The 15,749-nt window shown below is 46.0% G+C and overlaps 2 protein-coding genes across 2 annotated transcripts in view; one reads left to right on the forward strand and one right to left on the reverse strand.

Annotated features, from left to right (window-relative positions):
* Positions 1 to 1,241: 1,241 nt before the first annotated feature.
* Positions 1,242 to 12,718, forward strand: ZDHHC23 (zDHHC palmitoyltransferase 23). Its single transcript, XM_016200234.2, has 4 exons — positions 1,242 to 1,469; positions 3,458 to 4,165; positions 5,896 to 6,063; positions 7,715 to 12,718. The coding sequence occupies exons 1-4, from the start codon at positions 1,309 to 1,311 to the stop codon at positions 7,980 to 7,982; spliced, it is 1,305 nt and encodes a 434-aa protein (XP_016055720.1). The 5' UTR covers positions 1,242 to 1,308; the 3' UTR covers positions 7,983 to 12,718.
* A 632-nt stretch (positions 12,719 to 13,350) lies between these two features.
* Positions 13,351 to 15,749, reverse strand: part of CCDC191 (coiled-coil domain containing 191) — a 62,086-nt gene continuing 59,687 nt past the window's right edge. The window contains exon 17 of the mRNA XM_016200235.2: positions 13,351 to 14,716. Within this exon, the coding sequence (XP_016055721.2) occupies positions 14,572 to 14,716 (145 nt within the window). The 3' untranslated portion in view covers positions 13,351 to 14,571. The remainder of the gene's footprint in view (positions 14,717 to 15,749) is intronic.

A 15,749-nucleotide genomic window follows, 5' to 3' on the forward strand; every position in this document is an offset into this window, starting at 1 on the left:
TCGCGAATTTGGAGCGGTACCTCGGCGGCCTCCGGCGGCGGAGCGCTCCCCGGCGCCTGTTGCGGGCGTCTGAACGAGCGCGAGCGGACCCACGGCTTTCGCGCACTTTGGGGATCCCTGGGGTTCTCGGGTTTCCCAGGTTTCCATCTCCGCCCCTCCCCCGGCCAGGGCTCCGGAGGCCGCCCCGCCCACGCGCCGCCCGCAGGCACCGGCAGGGTCTCCGCGGCGGCCTCCGGGGCGGGGCGGGGCGGAGGTGCGGGCCAGCCCCGCTGCGGGCCGTCCGGACGCGCTCTCGGAAGCCAGCCCTCCGCCCCTTGGCCGTCCGGGTGCCACAGCCTCGGGCAGAGGGCGGGGCCTCGCGGGTCGGCTCCGCGGGACGGTGGGCGGCGCACGTGCGGGCGGGCGGCGGGCGGGATCCCCGGCGCCGGGGGCGGGGCACCCGGAAGCGCGCGCGGACTCCCGGCGCCGAGCCCGGCCGTCCCGGGAGCGCCGGGGACGGCGTGGGGAGGTGGGCGCGCCGCCCGGGCCGCGGCGGGCCGCGGTCACAGGTGGGCGGCGCGGAGTCCCCGGGACTCCAGCTCTCGCGCCGGGAGCCCTGCAAAGCACGGACGGGGGGACGCGTCGGCGCCGCCTCAGGAGCCGACCCTTCCGCCGCCTCGGCTGCAGCCGCACCTCCGCCCCGGAGCGCAGGTAACTTCCCCTCCAAGGTCATTCTTCTGGCGGGGCGGTGCTTGCGGCGCGCCCGCGTCCTCACCGTTGGTGGGGGCGGGAGAGGCGAGCCCCGCGAGGGGCCGCAGGAGCGGGGCTGGATTGCGACCCCCAGCGCCACCCGGCGTCTCCAGAGGCGGGCGGTCGGCCCCCGCAGCCGGGCGGCTGCAGCGGTTACACGCTGCGTCTCTCCCCGCAGCCCCGAGGGCGAGTTTCCATCCGCGCCCAGGTTCGGGCGGGGACCGCGCAGCCCTACTCAGCCCGCACCCGCAGGGGCGCGCAGCCACCCGCGTCCCGGCCGTCCCGGGCGGCGTGGTCGGCTGTCGCCATGGGAACGCCGGGGCCCGGGAGCCGGCCCTGGAGGGGATGGGGCGGTGGAGGAGGCGCGGAGCCCTAGAGCCCCAGTGCGCCCTGCCTGTCCAACCCGGGTCAGAAAAACCTGATGAAAACGGGAACCTTCCCTCCCTTCTCGTTTTTCATTTCTCAGGCGTTGGCGGTTGATCAGACAGAGGAATGAATGTGTTTACAGGATGTGAGTTGTGTTCTTTCCTCCTTTACCTTCTGAGGGCTCCTTGCACCTCATGGTGACAGGTGGGAATCATGACACAGAAGGGCAGTTTGAAGTCGGTGAAGAAAAACAAGGCGGAAGAACCTGAATTGGAGCCCCTGTGCTGCTGCGAATACATAGATCGAAATGGGGAGAAGAACCACGTGGCCGCTTTTTTATGTGATTGCCAAGATCTGGATGAAGGGTGTGAGAGGTGAGAGCCCAGTGTTTCTTGATACTGATTCCACTGGCCCTTTTGAGAACTGCCGTGTATACTTTCAGCTTAGCCACTCAGAACACTAGAATTTGCTCTTGATTCTGTTTCCGAGGATCTGAAATTGAGCGTTGTCTTCTATGTCAAGGGTAAGGGTTTTATAAAGATGAATTACTCAATTCTGCACAACTGTCTGGTCAGCTCAGTTTACTAGGTCCTTATTTTTCATTTAAAGGGATAATATGGAGAGAACAGGCAGATGAAGGGATAGTAGGCAAATTAAATGTAAAAAAGTAAAATGCAGCCTGGCAGAATCTGTAATTTTAAAATGAACACAGTACCAGAAAGACCCTACGTTCTCAGTGATCTCGGCATTTAGAGGCTGACTACCTGGGACTGGACTGTGCCTGGCCACAAAGGGCCTTAAAAGTGTTGAAAGATCATTTTCCTGCTGTTGGAACTGGCCTCACACCTTGTTTTTGGGGAGGAAATCCAGTTAGAAAACATGTCCCTCTCCTGCACTGGTTGTTTTCAACATGAGTGGCAACACTTTTGTTCGATGCTATTATATTTGGCTTTTATTTTCACTGTTAATCCCAGTGATGGAAATTACTATTCAGAAAGATAATTTTTAACATCACTGAACATTTTTTGTATCAAGCAGTAATAACCTGGCTTTTATCCATTTTCTAAGTAATATATTTAAACATTCTTGCCATATGGAAAGCATAATGTGGGAAGAATAAAGATGTTGGAAACTTGCTTTTCTCATTAATAACTACTTCTGCTTAAAAAGTCATTGCAATGGCAGATTGCTGATTTAGAGCTTGGTGCATTAATGTAGCCTGGAAAGCATCCGTGGGAACCACTTTGGTCTAGTACCAACCTTGACACCTGAATACACCATGACGCCTTTGTAATTCTTACTTGACAGTGTCTATAATCTTTTTTATAGGTGTCTTTAAACATAGTTTCTTTAGACAGTCTAAAATCTGTGAGAAAATGGAGCACTTTGTGCTAATGAATGGAGAAATGATGCTGCTTCCATAATCTCCATCACTCAAGACCGCATCTCTTCCATTAACCTTCTAACTCTTCCCCCCCCAGCCCTTGAGACCTGTGCTGTCCCTGAGTTCTCCCCTCCGTTCTCTCTATGCACTTCTCTGGAGAGAGGCTCCCTGCATTTCCACTCTCCCTCTGCTCTTTATGACTCCACTTCCAAGTTCCAGCCCTGCTTTTTAAAAATTGTCTAAAATCATTGTGATTCCTTAAACTGTTCCCTTCCTTACCAGCCTAAGTATGCAAAAAAGGTCAACAATACCATGTGTCCTCAAAGCTGGGTCATTTGACTCATGCTTGTTTGACCTGCATTGTGCCGCATGCAGACCCCTGCCCCTGCGGACCTGGTTCACTCCCTGGGCCCAGTACAGGCTGTGTGCCGCACACATATCTGTCCACTGGAACGCCTCCCACCATTCCTCTCCACATGTACAAATGCTAGCCAGCTGTCAAGGTCGAGCACAGATCCCACCTTTTCCACAGAGACCCCTCTGATGTCTCCACCCACAAGTGTCACTGTCCTTTGTGCTCTCCTCACGATGTTCGGCTGTAATAGTTCACTGGGTGGTTTTGCTGCTTTGTCACTTACCTAATAATTCTTGAGTTCTCATGTCGTCTTGTCTTCACAACTGTATTGTGAATTTTTTTGAGATGTTTATGTCTCTACACCCACCCAAGTCTAGATAGTATTTGTATGGAATGTGTGTATTTATATGTATTTGTTTCATGGAGAAGGAGTTAACTGTTCACTAAAGAACATCTTCAGGTTCATATTCAAAAATGATACACGAATTTGAAAACAGCATGTTTAGTAGTCAGGCAGTAGACAGAATACTTGACACCTCTTTTTATCATTTATCCTGCTCTTTGGCTTACAGTGTCCATCGTTTTTTAATTCAGCGCCCTCTCTTTGTGCTCTTTCTGAGTAGATGGATTACCTGTAAATCCGCACAGCCGGAGACCTGTGAAAGAATCATGGATACAATCTCTGATCGCCTCCGAATTCCTTGGCTTCGAGGAGCCAAAAAAGTTAACATTAGCATCATTCCCCCGCTCGTCCTCCTGCCCGTCTTCCTCCGAGTGGCCTCCTGGCATGTCCTCCTGGGGGCGGGGGTCCTGGCCTCCCTCCCGGCGCTGGGCCTGTGGTACTACTACCTCACGCACAGGAGGAAGGAGCCCACGCTGTTCTTCCTGAGCCTTGGGCTCTTCTCTCTGGGCTACATGTACTACGTGTTCCTGCAGGAGGTGGTCCCCAAAGGGCGTGTGGGGCCCACCCAGCTGGCTCTTCTTACCTGCGGGTTGTTTCTGATCCTCGTAGCCTTGTATAGAGCCAAGAAGAATCCAGGCTACCTCAGAAATCCAGGCAGCGAGGACGCATCTCTAGGCAGGAGCCGAACCCAGTGCCCGGACAGAAAAGGGCAGAAGCCCAGAGGCCTCCTCAGCGCAGATCCGTCGGCCGTTCTCAACAACCGCACGCTGAGGGATGACCAGAAGGGCTCGTCCAGGCTCTTGGCCGGAAGCCCCCCCAAGGTGAAGGAGGACTGGTGTGCCCAGTGCCAGCTGGTGCGACCCGCCCGGGCGTGGCATTGCCGGATATGTGGCATCTGTGTGAGGAGAATGGATCATCACTGTGTCTGGTATGTGGGGGAGAAATTGGAGGCTTGCAAAGTGTAAATTCACGTGAGACTCTAGCCGTGTTTGATCTTCCTTTGTATCATCCTAAAATCTCTCCTTCCCAGCCTTACATCTTGTAGATGTCTGTGGGCTGTTAGGATGTTCCCACTTAGTCATCAGTTTTTCCGAGTTTCACAGATTTAGTTCTTTCACAGTCATTTCCTGAAGGTGTTTTTTCTTTTTCCTTTTTTGCTATTCTCTTTTGAGCTGCCCCTCATTTATCTTCTTTCTAAAAGAGAAGCATCTACAGTTGAATGATTTTTAAAACTTTTTAAAAGAATTTATCAAAATCAGTATGGGCTCATTTCCTTTTGAGCACAGTTCAAGCAAGTGTCCCCATGTTTTTAGGTGGCTCGTTTGTCCTGCCACCGTACATCCTTCGTCATTTCGATGCTACTGATGGTTTCTAGTCTATGTTATTGAGGGAAGGTCTTGCCAGGTAACTCTCTATTTGGTTATTGGTGGAGAGATGGGCTTTTGGGGTACCTACCCACTGGCCAGTGACACCTGAGGACACATAAGGCCTATAAGATGTAAAGTGCAGCTGTTAAAGTTAATGTTGCAGCTTTACGGAGTAAATCTTTAACGGGGGTGTAATTAAGTCAGATGTGACTGCTATGACTAGCATGTTTGCAACTTGATTGCTCTTAAGGCAGTCGAGGGCAGTGAATTATGCTTTTTAGGACTAAGATTCTGGTTACATGGCCTACCTCCTCCAGAAGGGAATGTCAGAGAGGGTGAGTGCAGAAAGGCCAGGAGGGCATTGGGGTGGACGAGTGCAGGGCCCAAGTACAGGGATGGCTCTTTTCTGGGGCTTTGTCTTTAGGAGTAAGCAGGTATTTTCATTTTTAGATTTTCCACTTCTCTTTGTCATCCCCCCCCCCCATTCTCTCTTTCTCTCTCTCTCTGAGTGCATGGCCCATTTATAAGTGCTTGTTTGCAGAAGGCCTGACAGTCTCACCCAAAAGAAGATCCTACCTACTGGGGCATCCCAGTGTCCCTGTACATCCTGCCCTATATGTTCTTCAAATGGCTGTGATGCGAACTCTTTTTACCTGACAAGTAATTTGCATATCACCGAGTTATTCTCCATCCCACACCATGTTTCTAATCATATCTTCTTCTTAATATATTTTTTAACATATATTTTTGGATGCTGTGTAACATTTCTTGATTTTTTTTTTTTTTTTCGAGAGAAGGGGAGAGAGAAACATTGATTTGTTGTCCCACTGATTTATGCATTCATTGGTTGGTTCTTGTATGTGCCGACTGGGGATCAAACCCACAACCTCGGTGCATCGGTGACAACACGCCAACCAACTGAGCTACCCGGCCTGGGCCTGTGGAACACTTCTGATGCAGCGTGTTTAAGTTTTCATAACTGCTATCACCCTTTCCGAATCGTGGTGATTACAGTATTAACTCTCTTCATAGTTGGGTAAACACTTCAATTACTAATATTTAGAAAGATTTGTTAGCTAGGTTTTGCTTAAACTAATGATATAATTTCATTTTGTAAAGAGCAGAGACTTGTCCACATCTCTCAGTGGACAAGTTTTTAATTCCCTAAAAATGAAAAATAAAACTTTTTAATCACTGAAATTCACAGTATTCCTGTTTTTAAAACTTTTTTGTTTACTATCTGAGTTATATAGAGAACTTTTTAAAATGTGTTTGCTTTTGCTGTTTTGAGGATAAATAGCTGTGTCGGAGAATCAAATCATCAAGCATTTATACTTGCCCTGTCCGTCTTCTTGCTCACCTCGGTGTATGGGATCACGCTGACCTTGGACACCATTTGTAGAGATAGAAGTGTCTTCACAGCCCTCTTCTATTGTCCTGGAGTTTATGCAGATTACAGGTGAGATGCGGATACCAGGAGGAGGGAAGGGATGTTGCCATTACTATAAGGGGCTGTGATTTGCTACTAGGTTAGGACAGGTTATGGGGCTTTTGGGCATCCCTGAAATTGCCAACAAAATTGTGCAGTGGGCGGGTACACTTTTCTAGGGTGATATCAAAAGGATCATTGGCCCTTAAAAAGTGAGGAACTAATACTGTATAAGTAGGGCCAACCTGCTTAATCAGGGACTTCCAGGGTCAAATGACTGCTCACATCCCCAAGCAAGTGACAATGAAACTAGAACAAACTAACTAGCAGTCCCAGGGTATGTCTGTGGTCCACTTTGTCACAGTCAGCGAATTCATTTATTGCCGCTTTCTGGTGCTTTTTAGCCCAGTCTTAATTTGCTGCCTTGCGTCCTTTTGTAGTGTGCCTAGTCTCTAGGACCTTCCTTTTCTGTTTAACCTCTGTTGGTTTATCCTGTTCTACTTTTTTTTTTTTTTTGAATTACTGCTCACGATCACTGAGGTATCTAGGTCAAAATTTCCTTCAGCTTTGTTCATTTGGGCACATTTCTAGATTATAAAGATTTCCAGGCTTTGGAAGAAGCTGAGATTTTTCAGCTTTGGCCCGAGCCACTCCCTCCCCTGAAAGACACAGGCTCCCCCCCACCGCCCAATGTTCTTTGTTTTCAGAACAATCCCTGCTTTATCTACATAGTGCCCCTGTGCAGGTGTTTGTTTATATTAGTCCATGGACACACCTCCCCATTGCCATTATAGGTCTAGATATTTATGGGCTTTATTAGAACAGATTTGTCATCCTCCTCGGGGGGTAATAAGTTCCTTTTTCCCCCTTGTTGAGAGTCTTAGTAGGTTGTGAAATTCTTCAGTAAACTATTCATAGTAGGTGTGACAAATGTCCTAAAGCAGAGCATGTTTGTATGTTACAAAGCACGAGTTCTGTCGATTTTCTGGGAGCCACTTAAATAAAATAGTCCTGCCATTGGCCCTCCCTGCTCTGTACAGGAGAATCCACCTAACTCATTTGCAGATGTTTGAATGAAAATAATCGGTTGGCAGACATTGATGGTAGCCTCTCCTCACAGTTTTATTAATGTGCTGAAAGCTTTCTCGTCCTGTGTTGCTGTTTGGCTTTAGAAAGCAGAATTTGAAGTGTGCTGGTGTTGGGCATTGTCTCTGTATTTGTTCAGCAGCATTGGACTGGAAAAGAATGGAAATTAAGAACCTTCCCACCCACAGCTTCCTTGAGGGTGTTTATAGCCATCTTGTGGTGCCTTCCGTTTCTCTTGAGTTAAGAACAAGTTAGGAGTTATTCATTCAACAAACAGATTTTGAGCCTTATTATGTCAGGCACTGTGTTGGTTGTGTGGGGGATACAAAATGCAGAAAACAGTCCTTGCTATTCTAGTAAAATGCTGGAAAAAGGGGCACTGATAATTAAAAACTGAAACAGAACATGTCCATTAATAGTCATCATTTAAGCAGTTATTGGCGTTCTGAGGATAGAAGAGTATCTTCCAGTGGGATGACTGAGGAAGGTGCCCAAGCCCTTGGTAATAAGTACTACATGTGTAAAATGTGAAAACAGGGACAGCTTTCTGAATGTGAAAAACTGGCAGCCCTGACCCGCCCATTCCCTTCCCCAGCTCGGCTCTGTCCTTCACGTGCGTGTGGTACTCTGTGATCATCACAGCGGGCATGGCCTACATCTTCCTGATCCAGCTGATAAACATCAGCTACAACGTGACCGAGAGGGAAGTGCAGCAGGCCCTTCGACAGAAGACGGGGCGCCGGCTCCTCTGTGGGCTCATCGTGGACACAGGCCAGTACAATAGGGGCTTCCTGCGGAACTGGCACCAGTTCTCCACCCTGGGCACTGCCCCGTTCCAGCACCCCGCCGAGGACATTGTCTGAAGTGCCTTCCATGCGGATCCGCGAGGGGCGGCGCCTCCCTCTGCTTCCCTCCATCCTACACTCCGGTGTCCATGCGGGGTGTTTGCTTTTATCCCGATTTTCTTAAAGGCATTATAGGGCTATGCTCAGGTTTAGAGACTGGACTGGAGAAATGAATTTTTCTGACTTCACAACTTAAGAGGTTTTTATATCGAAGCAGTAAAAGTAGAGCCAATCCTTTCCAGTCACTGTGTGAACTGACTCAGTCACCAAAAGTTGAAAAGCATGTGGATTGCTAATGCACAAATTGATAGAAGCAATCCCCATCCCTTAGTGTGGGAGGAAGAGTCTGGGTTAGGATAGTTTCTAGTCCCTCTTTTGATTCCCAATAGCCATGTGACCCCTCGTCGAGTCACTTCCCCGAGTCTCAGGTTCATCTGTAAGGTGGGGTCCCGACGCCTGCCCTGGATTCCTCACAGAGCGACCGTGCGGGTCACCCGAGGGGTGAGGTGTGTGAAAAGCACTGGAAATTAAAGCATCAGGGAGGCATGAAGTATTACTAGGAAAATCCCAGGCTGAAAGAAATGTTTGTAGGTCAGAATATTGAAGCCAATATTATTAATCTCTTTTTAGGCATTTCAGAGTGCAAAAGAAGATCCCAAATGCCGTGCTGTACAGTTACGGGAATTTCTCTTTTGGAAGCATTAGACAGTAACTACTCAGATGGGGTAGTCAATGACCAGGTGGATTTACAGTGTCACCTGGTCTTGAAAGGAGAGTTGATACCAGTTATGAAGATAATTATCGCTGGTGTAATGTACAGTGGTTGTGAGTTTGGGTGATGAGTTCCTATGTGTATCTTATTTCTTAGGTATTTATTGTTTAGATTTACTCTAAATAACTCCAGTAGGCATTAGTGTTTCTTCCTCTTTCCACGTCTCACCTGGCAAGGTGCTAGCCACGCTGTGACGATGGCTGGAAGAGGCAGACAGACAAGCCTACAGGGAACGCTTTACCCTCTTCCTGGGTAGGGTGGCTGGTTAATATCAAGGGCTCGATTTTTTGTTTGTGTGATTCGAATGCTGTCAGCTTTAGCACTAAGTTGCAATAATCCGTCTTCCAGCATTCACATTATTCTGGCACAGACTCTTTTTGAGGGTTGACTGACATCTTCCTCTTAACTTGCACATTACTTGTCATTCATCTTTCCTTAGATAACAGTATCTCACCAGGAGAGAAAAACAGGGTATATGTGGTTTCCACTAATTAATGGACTACTGTTCTTTCCTTGTTCTTCCTAAAATACCAAGTTGTTTCTTTAATGATATCTCAAAACTGAAAATGTATAAAGAATTAAATATGTATGTATAATGGGTCTATTCTTCCACAGAACTAAGATGAGGCAATTTCAGATGGGGAAAAAAAATCTTGAAATATTTGGTTTTGTACCTGTAATTTTTAAATTGAATTTATTGGGGTGACATTGCTTAATAAAATATATAGGTTTCAGGTGTACAACTCTATAATACATCATCTGTATAGCATATTGTGTGTTCACCACCCCAAGTCAAGTTTTTTTTTTCCTTTTTCAATCCCAAAAGTAATTCATGATTCCTTAAATTCACCTTAGCTTATAGCTCAATATAGGGAAGATACTGCTAGGTTGTTCAGTCTTTCTGTGCATGCTGCTGTAACAAGAGGTTTATAAATGTTGAGAGGAAATAGGGCTACTTCCTGCGACTCTGCCCTGCGCAGCTAGCACCGCCCCTGGTCCTGCCATGGATCGAGGCTGTCCTTAGCTTGTCCTCGCTCTCCCCAGAGGCAGGTTAACAAATGATGGCTCCATATTCCCCTGGGACGAGCCAAACAGCAAGTCTGGGGATGTTAGCAGAGGCTGTGGTTTCTACAGTGATGCATTCTCCCTGGGCAGAGTCAAGCATTCATTTGGAATTATCACTGGATCTGATATAACTAATTCCTTCTGTGTAGGTTTGAGATAAGAGACAGTAGTAATGTCAAGGACAGCACATGAGGCCAGAAGTCTCTAGTTGCAGTCTTTTGAATGCCAGATGGATAGCCAACTCTGATTGTCCAGCAACTGATAATAACATTCATAGAAAAGTTAGTATAGTTAGTAATTTTAGCCTCTTGCCATATCTTTAAAAACAATCAAAATATGCCGGGCCAGTGTGTCTCAGTGGACCCAGGAGGTCAAGGTGCAGTTCCCGGTCAGGGCACATGCCCGGATTGTGGGCTCGATCCCCAGTAGGGGTGTGTGCAGGAGGCAGCTGATCAATGACTCATTATTGATGTTTCTCTCTCTTTCCCTTCCTCTCTCTGAAATCAGTAAAATCAGTCAAAATGAAATGATGAAGATGAGTTGCACCGAAAAGGCCAGTTATTTGGGAGAATTAGCAATGACCCCCAACTTTATAAACACATAACCCTAGTAGCGTCACCTGGATGGGGCAACTCAGTGTCCCTCACTTGGAAAAGGACTCCTCGTATATTGTTCTGGCTTATTGGAATTAAGAGGCTTGTTTCAGGTTCCTTGAGAACTTCATGATTGGCAGTTTACAGAAGAAAGCCCAAACCTTTGAAAAGCTCAGTGGTTTCGTGGGAGGTAAAAGTCTACTGTAGTATCTATACCAAAAGGAGGGCAACCAAGCAGCTCTCCATGAGCAGTGCTCTGTGGGCTTTGGGACATCCTTGGCCTACATGCCTAGACTTTTACACTCTGAAACTATTGAAGGGATTTTGCGCCTTAAAGGGCAAAGCCTCTTTGAGCCCCAGAGAAAACATTCGTGGTGGTGGCCATGGGGTACTGCCCTGCAAACCTGCATACCAGCAGTCTCTTGGCCATAGGAGTAAGTCACCCCCCAACAAAGTGGGTCCCCTCTTCTCCCCCCACATCCTCAGCCTCTGTTAATAAACATACTCGATGTGGAGCTTAATAAATGATCTGTTGTATTCCAATCAGTATTACTGTCATGCCAGGAGTACTATTCCTGGGGAAGAGAAATGGGCCCATTTGAGAGATTCAGTGGAGAAATAGTTAAGGATAAGAATTGCATGAAAGGAGAAAATCCTTCAGTATCTAAAATGTTTCTTACGCCACCCCAGAGTACTCTGTGGTTACAGCTGGGCCCACCTGGAATGAAATGACCTTTAATGCCTCTTGGGCAGGTCTCTCTGAAGCCTGAGTGTGTTTGGGGACACTGCTGCTTGTCCCACCTGAGCCACCTGTGCATCTGTGTGGAGCAGACGGCAACCTGTGCTATCCAAGCAGTGTTTTCCTTCGGTGAATGAAGTAATCATCGTCTTCCACTGCACCATCTGCCTAGCAGAAAGACTGCTACAAACTTTCTCTTATGCAATAGTCCTTGGTACTTTGAATATTTTTAGCAGGAGAAAATTTTCTATACTAGAATCTTCCACTGCCAGAAAAACCAAGGTTCTCTGTAATACTGACCATCTGCTTAATAGACTATATTTCCATTAGATTTTTACTATAAAACTCAACTAATGTAAGCGAAAATGTAACACAGAAGCCCAGTTTTAACCAGGATGTTTAAAAATGAATGTTTTGTCAGGTTTAAGGATCTCTTTAACCTAGATAAACAGGTTTATATGACTTAACTTTATTTTAGCCATATTTGGATGCCCTGCATTTTAAAAGAATTTCCTCAAATAAGCAATGGATGACACTTTTGCTTGAGGCACCTGCTTGGCGTCTGGTTTTCTTGTCAGCTTGACAAGCGTGCTATTTTATATTAAACATTGTAGAGGTGATGCAGGGTGAGGAGAGCTGTGCTTGACTTAGTGCTGAGGAAAATTCAGCATGTTCCTGTAAATGTTTGCTGTGACTAATACAAACTTTCTGTACAATCAGGTAAATATGATCCTGTTGCTAATGGACAGGTAGCCCTACTACCTGGGCAATGAGTGTCTCACTCTAGTATCAGCAGCAGGCCAAAGACTGAAGGCTGAATGAAGACAGATTTCCTAGAGGTTGTGGCTGTTTCCGATTTGGGCTTGTGACTTATTACTACTCTAGCCTTCCCAATGGCACCTTCCACTTCTAGGAAATTCATGCTTTAAAGGCAGAGCTTGAAAACCAGATCTGCTTGAGTCATTGATGCGACTAAAATCCCTATTTTTTCAGGTGGCGTCACTGACAAGATGTCATGTTCTAGAATTTGCACGAAGCTCAACTTGTGAGCCTGTGGTCTGGGTGATTTGATGGTTTGAGTTGTTAGGGTTTTTGAGCCTTTTCATTTGATTACGTTTCTGGGTCTGATGTTATTGACTAAAGGAAACCCAGGAATGTTTATTTAATATTAAACTGAATATTTAATGTAACTGGCCCAGCAACATTAAAGGATTTCTGAGGCCAACTCTGGAAGCTGTGGGCTAAACATTTTGCACTGTTTTCATACTTGTATTCATATCTTCTTATCACCTCAGACTCAGCCAGACACAAGGCCTTTCAAATGGAGATTTTAAAAATTACTGCCATTTATGTAAAATAATGTACTGTGACCAAGCTATTTAAATGGAAAATAAAGTGCTTTATTTAAGGAAACTAGTTGGTGTTTCTTGGTGTGTCTCCTGAACTTTTTGCTTTTAAGAAAAGCCTGCATTGTAGCTGGGTGTCTCTGGTGACCTAGATGTCCCCAGCCTCTGGACCTTAAACTATCATATTCTTGGTAGTTACTTTTCCAGTTTTGTAGGCCAGGGGTACTGCTTATTGGGCATTTTGTTAGCAGTAAAATTGCAAATCATATCTTTAAGGTAGCCCAGCAAGCCCCTGGCCGGTGTGGCTCAGTTGGTTGGATTGTCATTCCACACACCAAAAGGTTGCAGGTTTGATTCCTGGTCAGGGCACATACCCAGGTTTTGGGTTCTATCCCCAGTTGGGGTGTGTACGGGAGGCAACTGATCGATGTTTCTCATGTCGATGTTTCAGTCTTTCTCCCTCTCCCTTCCTCTCTCTCTAAAATCAATAAAACATGCCCTTGGATTAAAAAAAAAAAAAGCCCAGCAAGAGATGTAGCTCATTTACTAAGTTTTTTCCTTAGAAGATTCTATAATAAGTAGGTAAAAAGTTCTTGCTGGCTCAATCAGAATATGGGCTGCTAACGACTCAATTTCTAAATAATGCTTGAGGTGAAATAAAAATAAAAGAAAGCTTAAGAGAGAAAACTTAAGCTCTCTGGGTTTATTCAGGCCCCTGGAATGTTTACTTAAGAGATTCACCCTTACGTACAGGCTTGGTATTCAAATAAAATCGGTATTTGATTTCTGGGTGCTAATATCAGCCAACATTCTATAACTACTACAGTTAAGAATAAACAGTGATTTATATGGAAAGAGATTTATATATGAATTACTTCTAGTCCCATTTTATTTAGTGGCCATTAGTCTTAAAAAGTTTTCAGGTAATTGTGGGGACAGAGATACTGTAGAAGAAATAAAGTTCAATTTAGGGTGTTTTGTCATAGTTGAGTAAATCACATCTTCCATAGAAAAGTACAGAAGTCACTTGCAGGTGGTACGGCTCGAGCTAGATGTCCCTTCTAGGAAGAAGACACGATAACAGAATTTATTGAACACAAAGAATTTCACTTAACCAGCTCAATATTTTCAATTTACCAAACAACAGTTACCTTAGGGCTGCAAGGGGCTTTCTCATTTTACTATGTGCATTTATCTACTACTAGAATTTGTTGTATAAACGTGCTTTGTAATGAAAAAATATCTAGCAGATAATTCAGTTCATGGAAGGGACCGTCTTTATAGTCTTTAGTACCCTAAAATTAAAACATTCTTTGAATTCAAGATAAATATCTTGATGTATAGATCAAACTGAGCTGAGGTCTAGGAGCCAGATCAAGTGTTATTTAGAAGCTGCAACTGGGAGTATGAACAGACATTTTAACAAATTGCTGGACTTCCAGTCCTGCTTATCAAGGTACACTAAAGAAAAGTATCTTTGGTGCCCCAATTTCTCTGAAATTAGGATATGCTGTTACCCTTTATGGCAGCTGCAAAGAATACCTTGTGATTCTGTGGTTTTCCATTAGGGGCAGGCAAAAAGGACGGGTCTGGCAGAATGCCTGTTGCTGATGCCTGGCCACGTATGACTCCTTTTCTAAGTGCTCACTACTTTTAATTTATATTTGATTAAAGTTACAGTTGTCAACAAATCACGTTGAGCTATAAGGACACATTTTCCTCCACAAGCTCAGACAAGCAAACACGTCCTTTTTAAAGTTTATGATGCTAAAAATATATACGATGCATTTGAGCAGTAGAACAGGAACAGTTCCTGTGGATGATCCTGCTGTGATAAATGCTTTAGTGAACTGATTAGCAATCCAAGAGAAATAAAAGGAGGAAGTACAAACTCAAAAATAAGTCCTTTGATCCAAGAAGTACCTGACAGAACGCAGCCAGGTAGAGGCAGGTACATGTGGGCAGGTGGCGATAACACATCTTATGGACCACGGACATTCCCCTCCTAGGCACGGCGCTGGCTTGGTTCGCTGCACACCACGGCCCCTTACCTGACAGAAGCCAGGTACCTGACCGCAGCGACAAGCGGGAGTCACGGTGGAGCCAGCACCTGGAAGTCTGGAAGGATCTCAGCTACCTTCCTGCGGAGCTGCTCTCGCCTTTCTTCTCTTCCTCTCTCCTCTTTCATACACTCTGCAAACTCCTTCCACGTCTGCAACATGACCCGGAGAATCCTCCTTTAAGAATAAAAAGGAAAAACGTGAAATACTTTCCACCCGAAGTACAATCAAAACTGTAAGAATAATCCTTACGTGAGAAAAACACATTTAAAAAGGTATAGAAATCACAACTGGCATTCAGACTAAGAAATGCTGTAAAGAAAATAAAGCAGGAAAAGTGGATGGGAGTGACCGCCAGTTCTTTCTACTCCCCCTTGGGCGGGCAGGCGAGCCTCTGAGAAGGTGGCACTGCGATGCCTACCCAGTGGTCCCCACAGGGCGGGACCTGGAGGCGCCGCCCACACTGTGCTCACAGGGAGTGACAGACACCCAGGCACCAAAAAAGGAAACATATCGAGTACCTTATTCCCCAAGCAGTATTATTAAATAAGACGTCACTGTAGTATAAGTATTAATATGGCTTACGGTATGATTTGACTTATATAAAGTTTCAAACCAGGCTAAACCAAACTATAGACTTGAAGGCTGCATGCTTAGAAGGCAAAAGTGAAGGAAAAAAAAACAGCAAGGAAATGCTCCTTATAAACCTCAAGGTAGTTTACCTTTAGCAGGGAAGGGCTGGGCCTTTGGGAATAAGCCAGTAAGCACGCCGGGGGGCCAGCAATGTCCTACTCCTTGGCCTCAGTGGTGGTGACATGGGTGTTCCCTTTATAGTAACTCGTTAAGCTGTACTTGCATGGTTATAGTTCACAATAACGTTAAAAAATTGAACTTACAAATCTACGTGACATAAAGAATACATAAATTTGCACAAGTGTGTTTCATGTGTTTCTCATAATCTTACTCTCCTGCCAGTCCCTGTGAGGCAGAGAAGGCAGGCATCCTCCGCATTTTAAAGACGGGGACCCTGGAGTTCTAGGGGGTTTAATCTTGCTTTCACCCACACAGGCAGTGGGCGAGGTGGAACCCTCACCTCTGCCTGGAATCACTGAACGCCCGGCCCTCCTAGCCTCCACCTCATCTTTCCGGACATGTTCCAGGCACAGAGTATATTGCAGGGCAATTGTGTAGTCAGTGAGTGACTTTCCTC

Source organism: Miniopterus natalensis, chromosome 6 (assembly GCF_054644295.1).
Source record: "Miniopterus natalensis isolate mMinNat1 chromosome 6, mMinNat1.hap1, whole genome shotgun sequence".
Classification (NCBI taxonomy): domain Eukaryota; kingdom Metazoa; phylum Chordata; class Mammalia; order Chiroptera; family Miniopteridae; genus Miniopterus; species Miniopterus natalensis.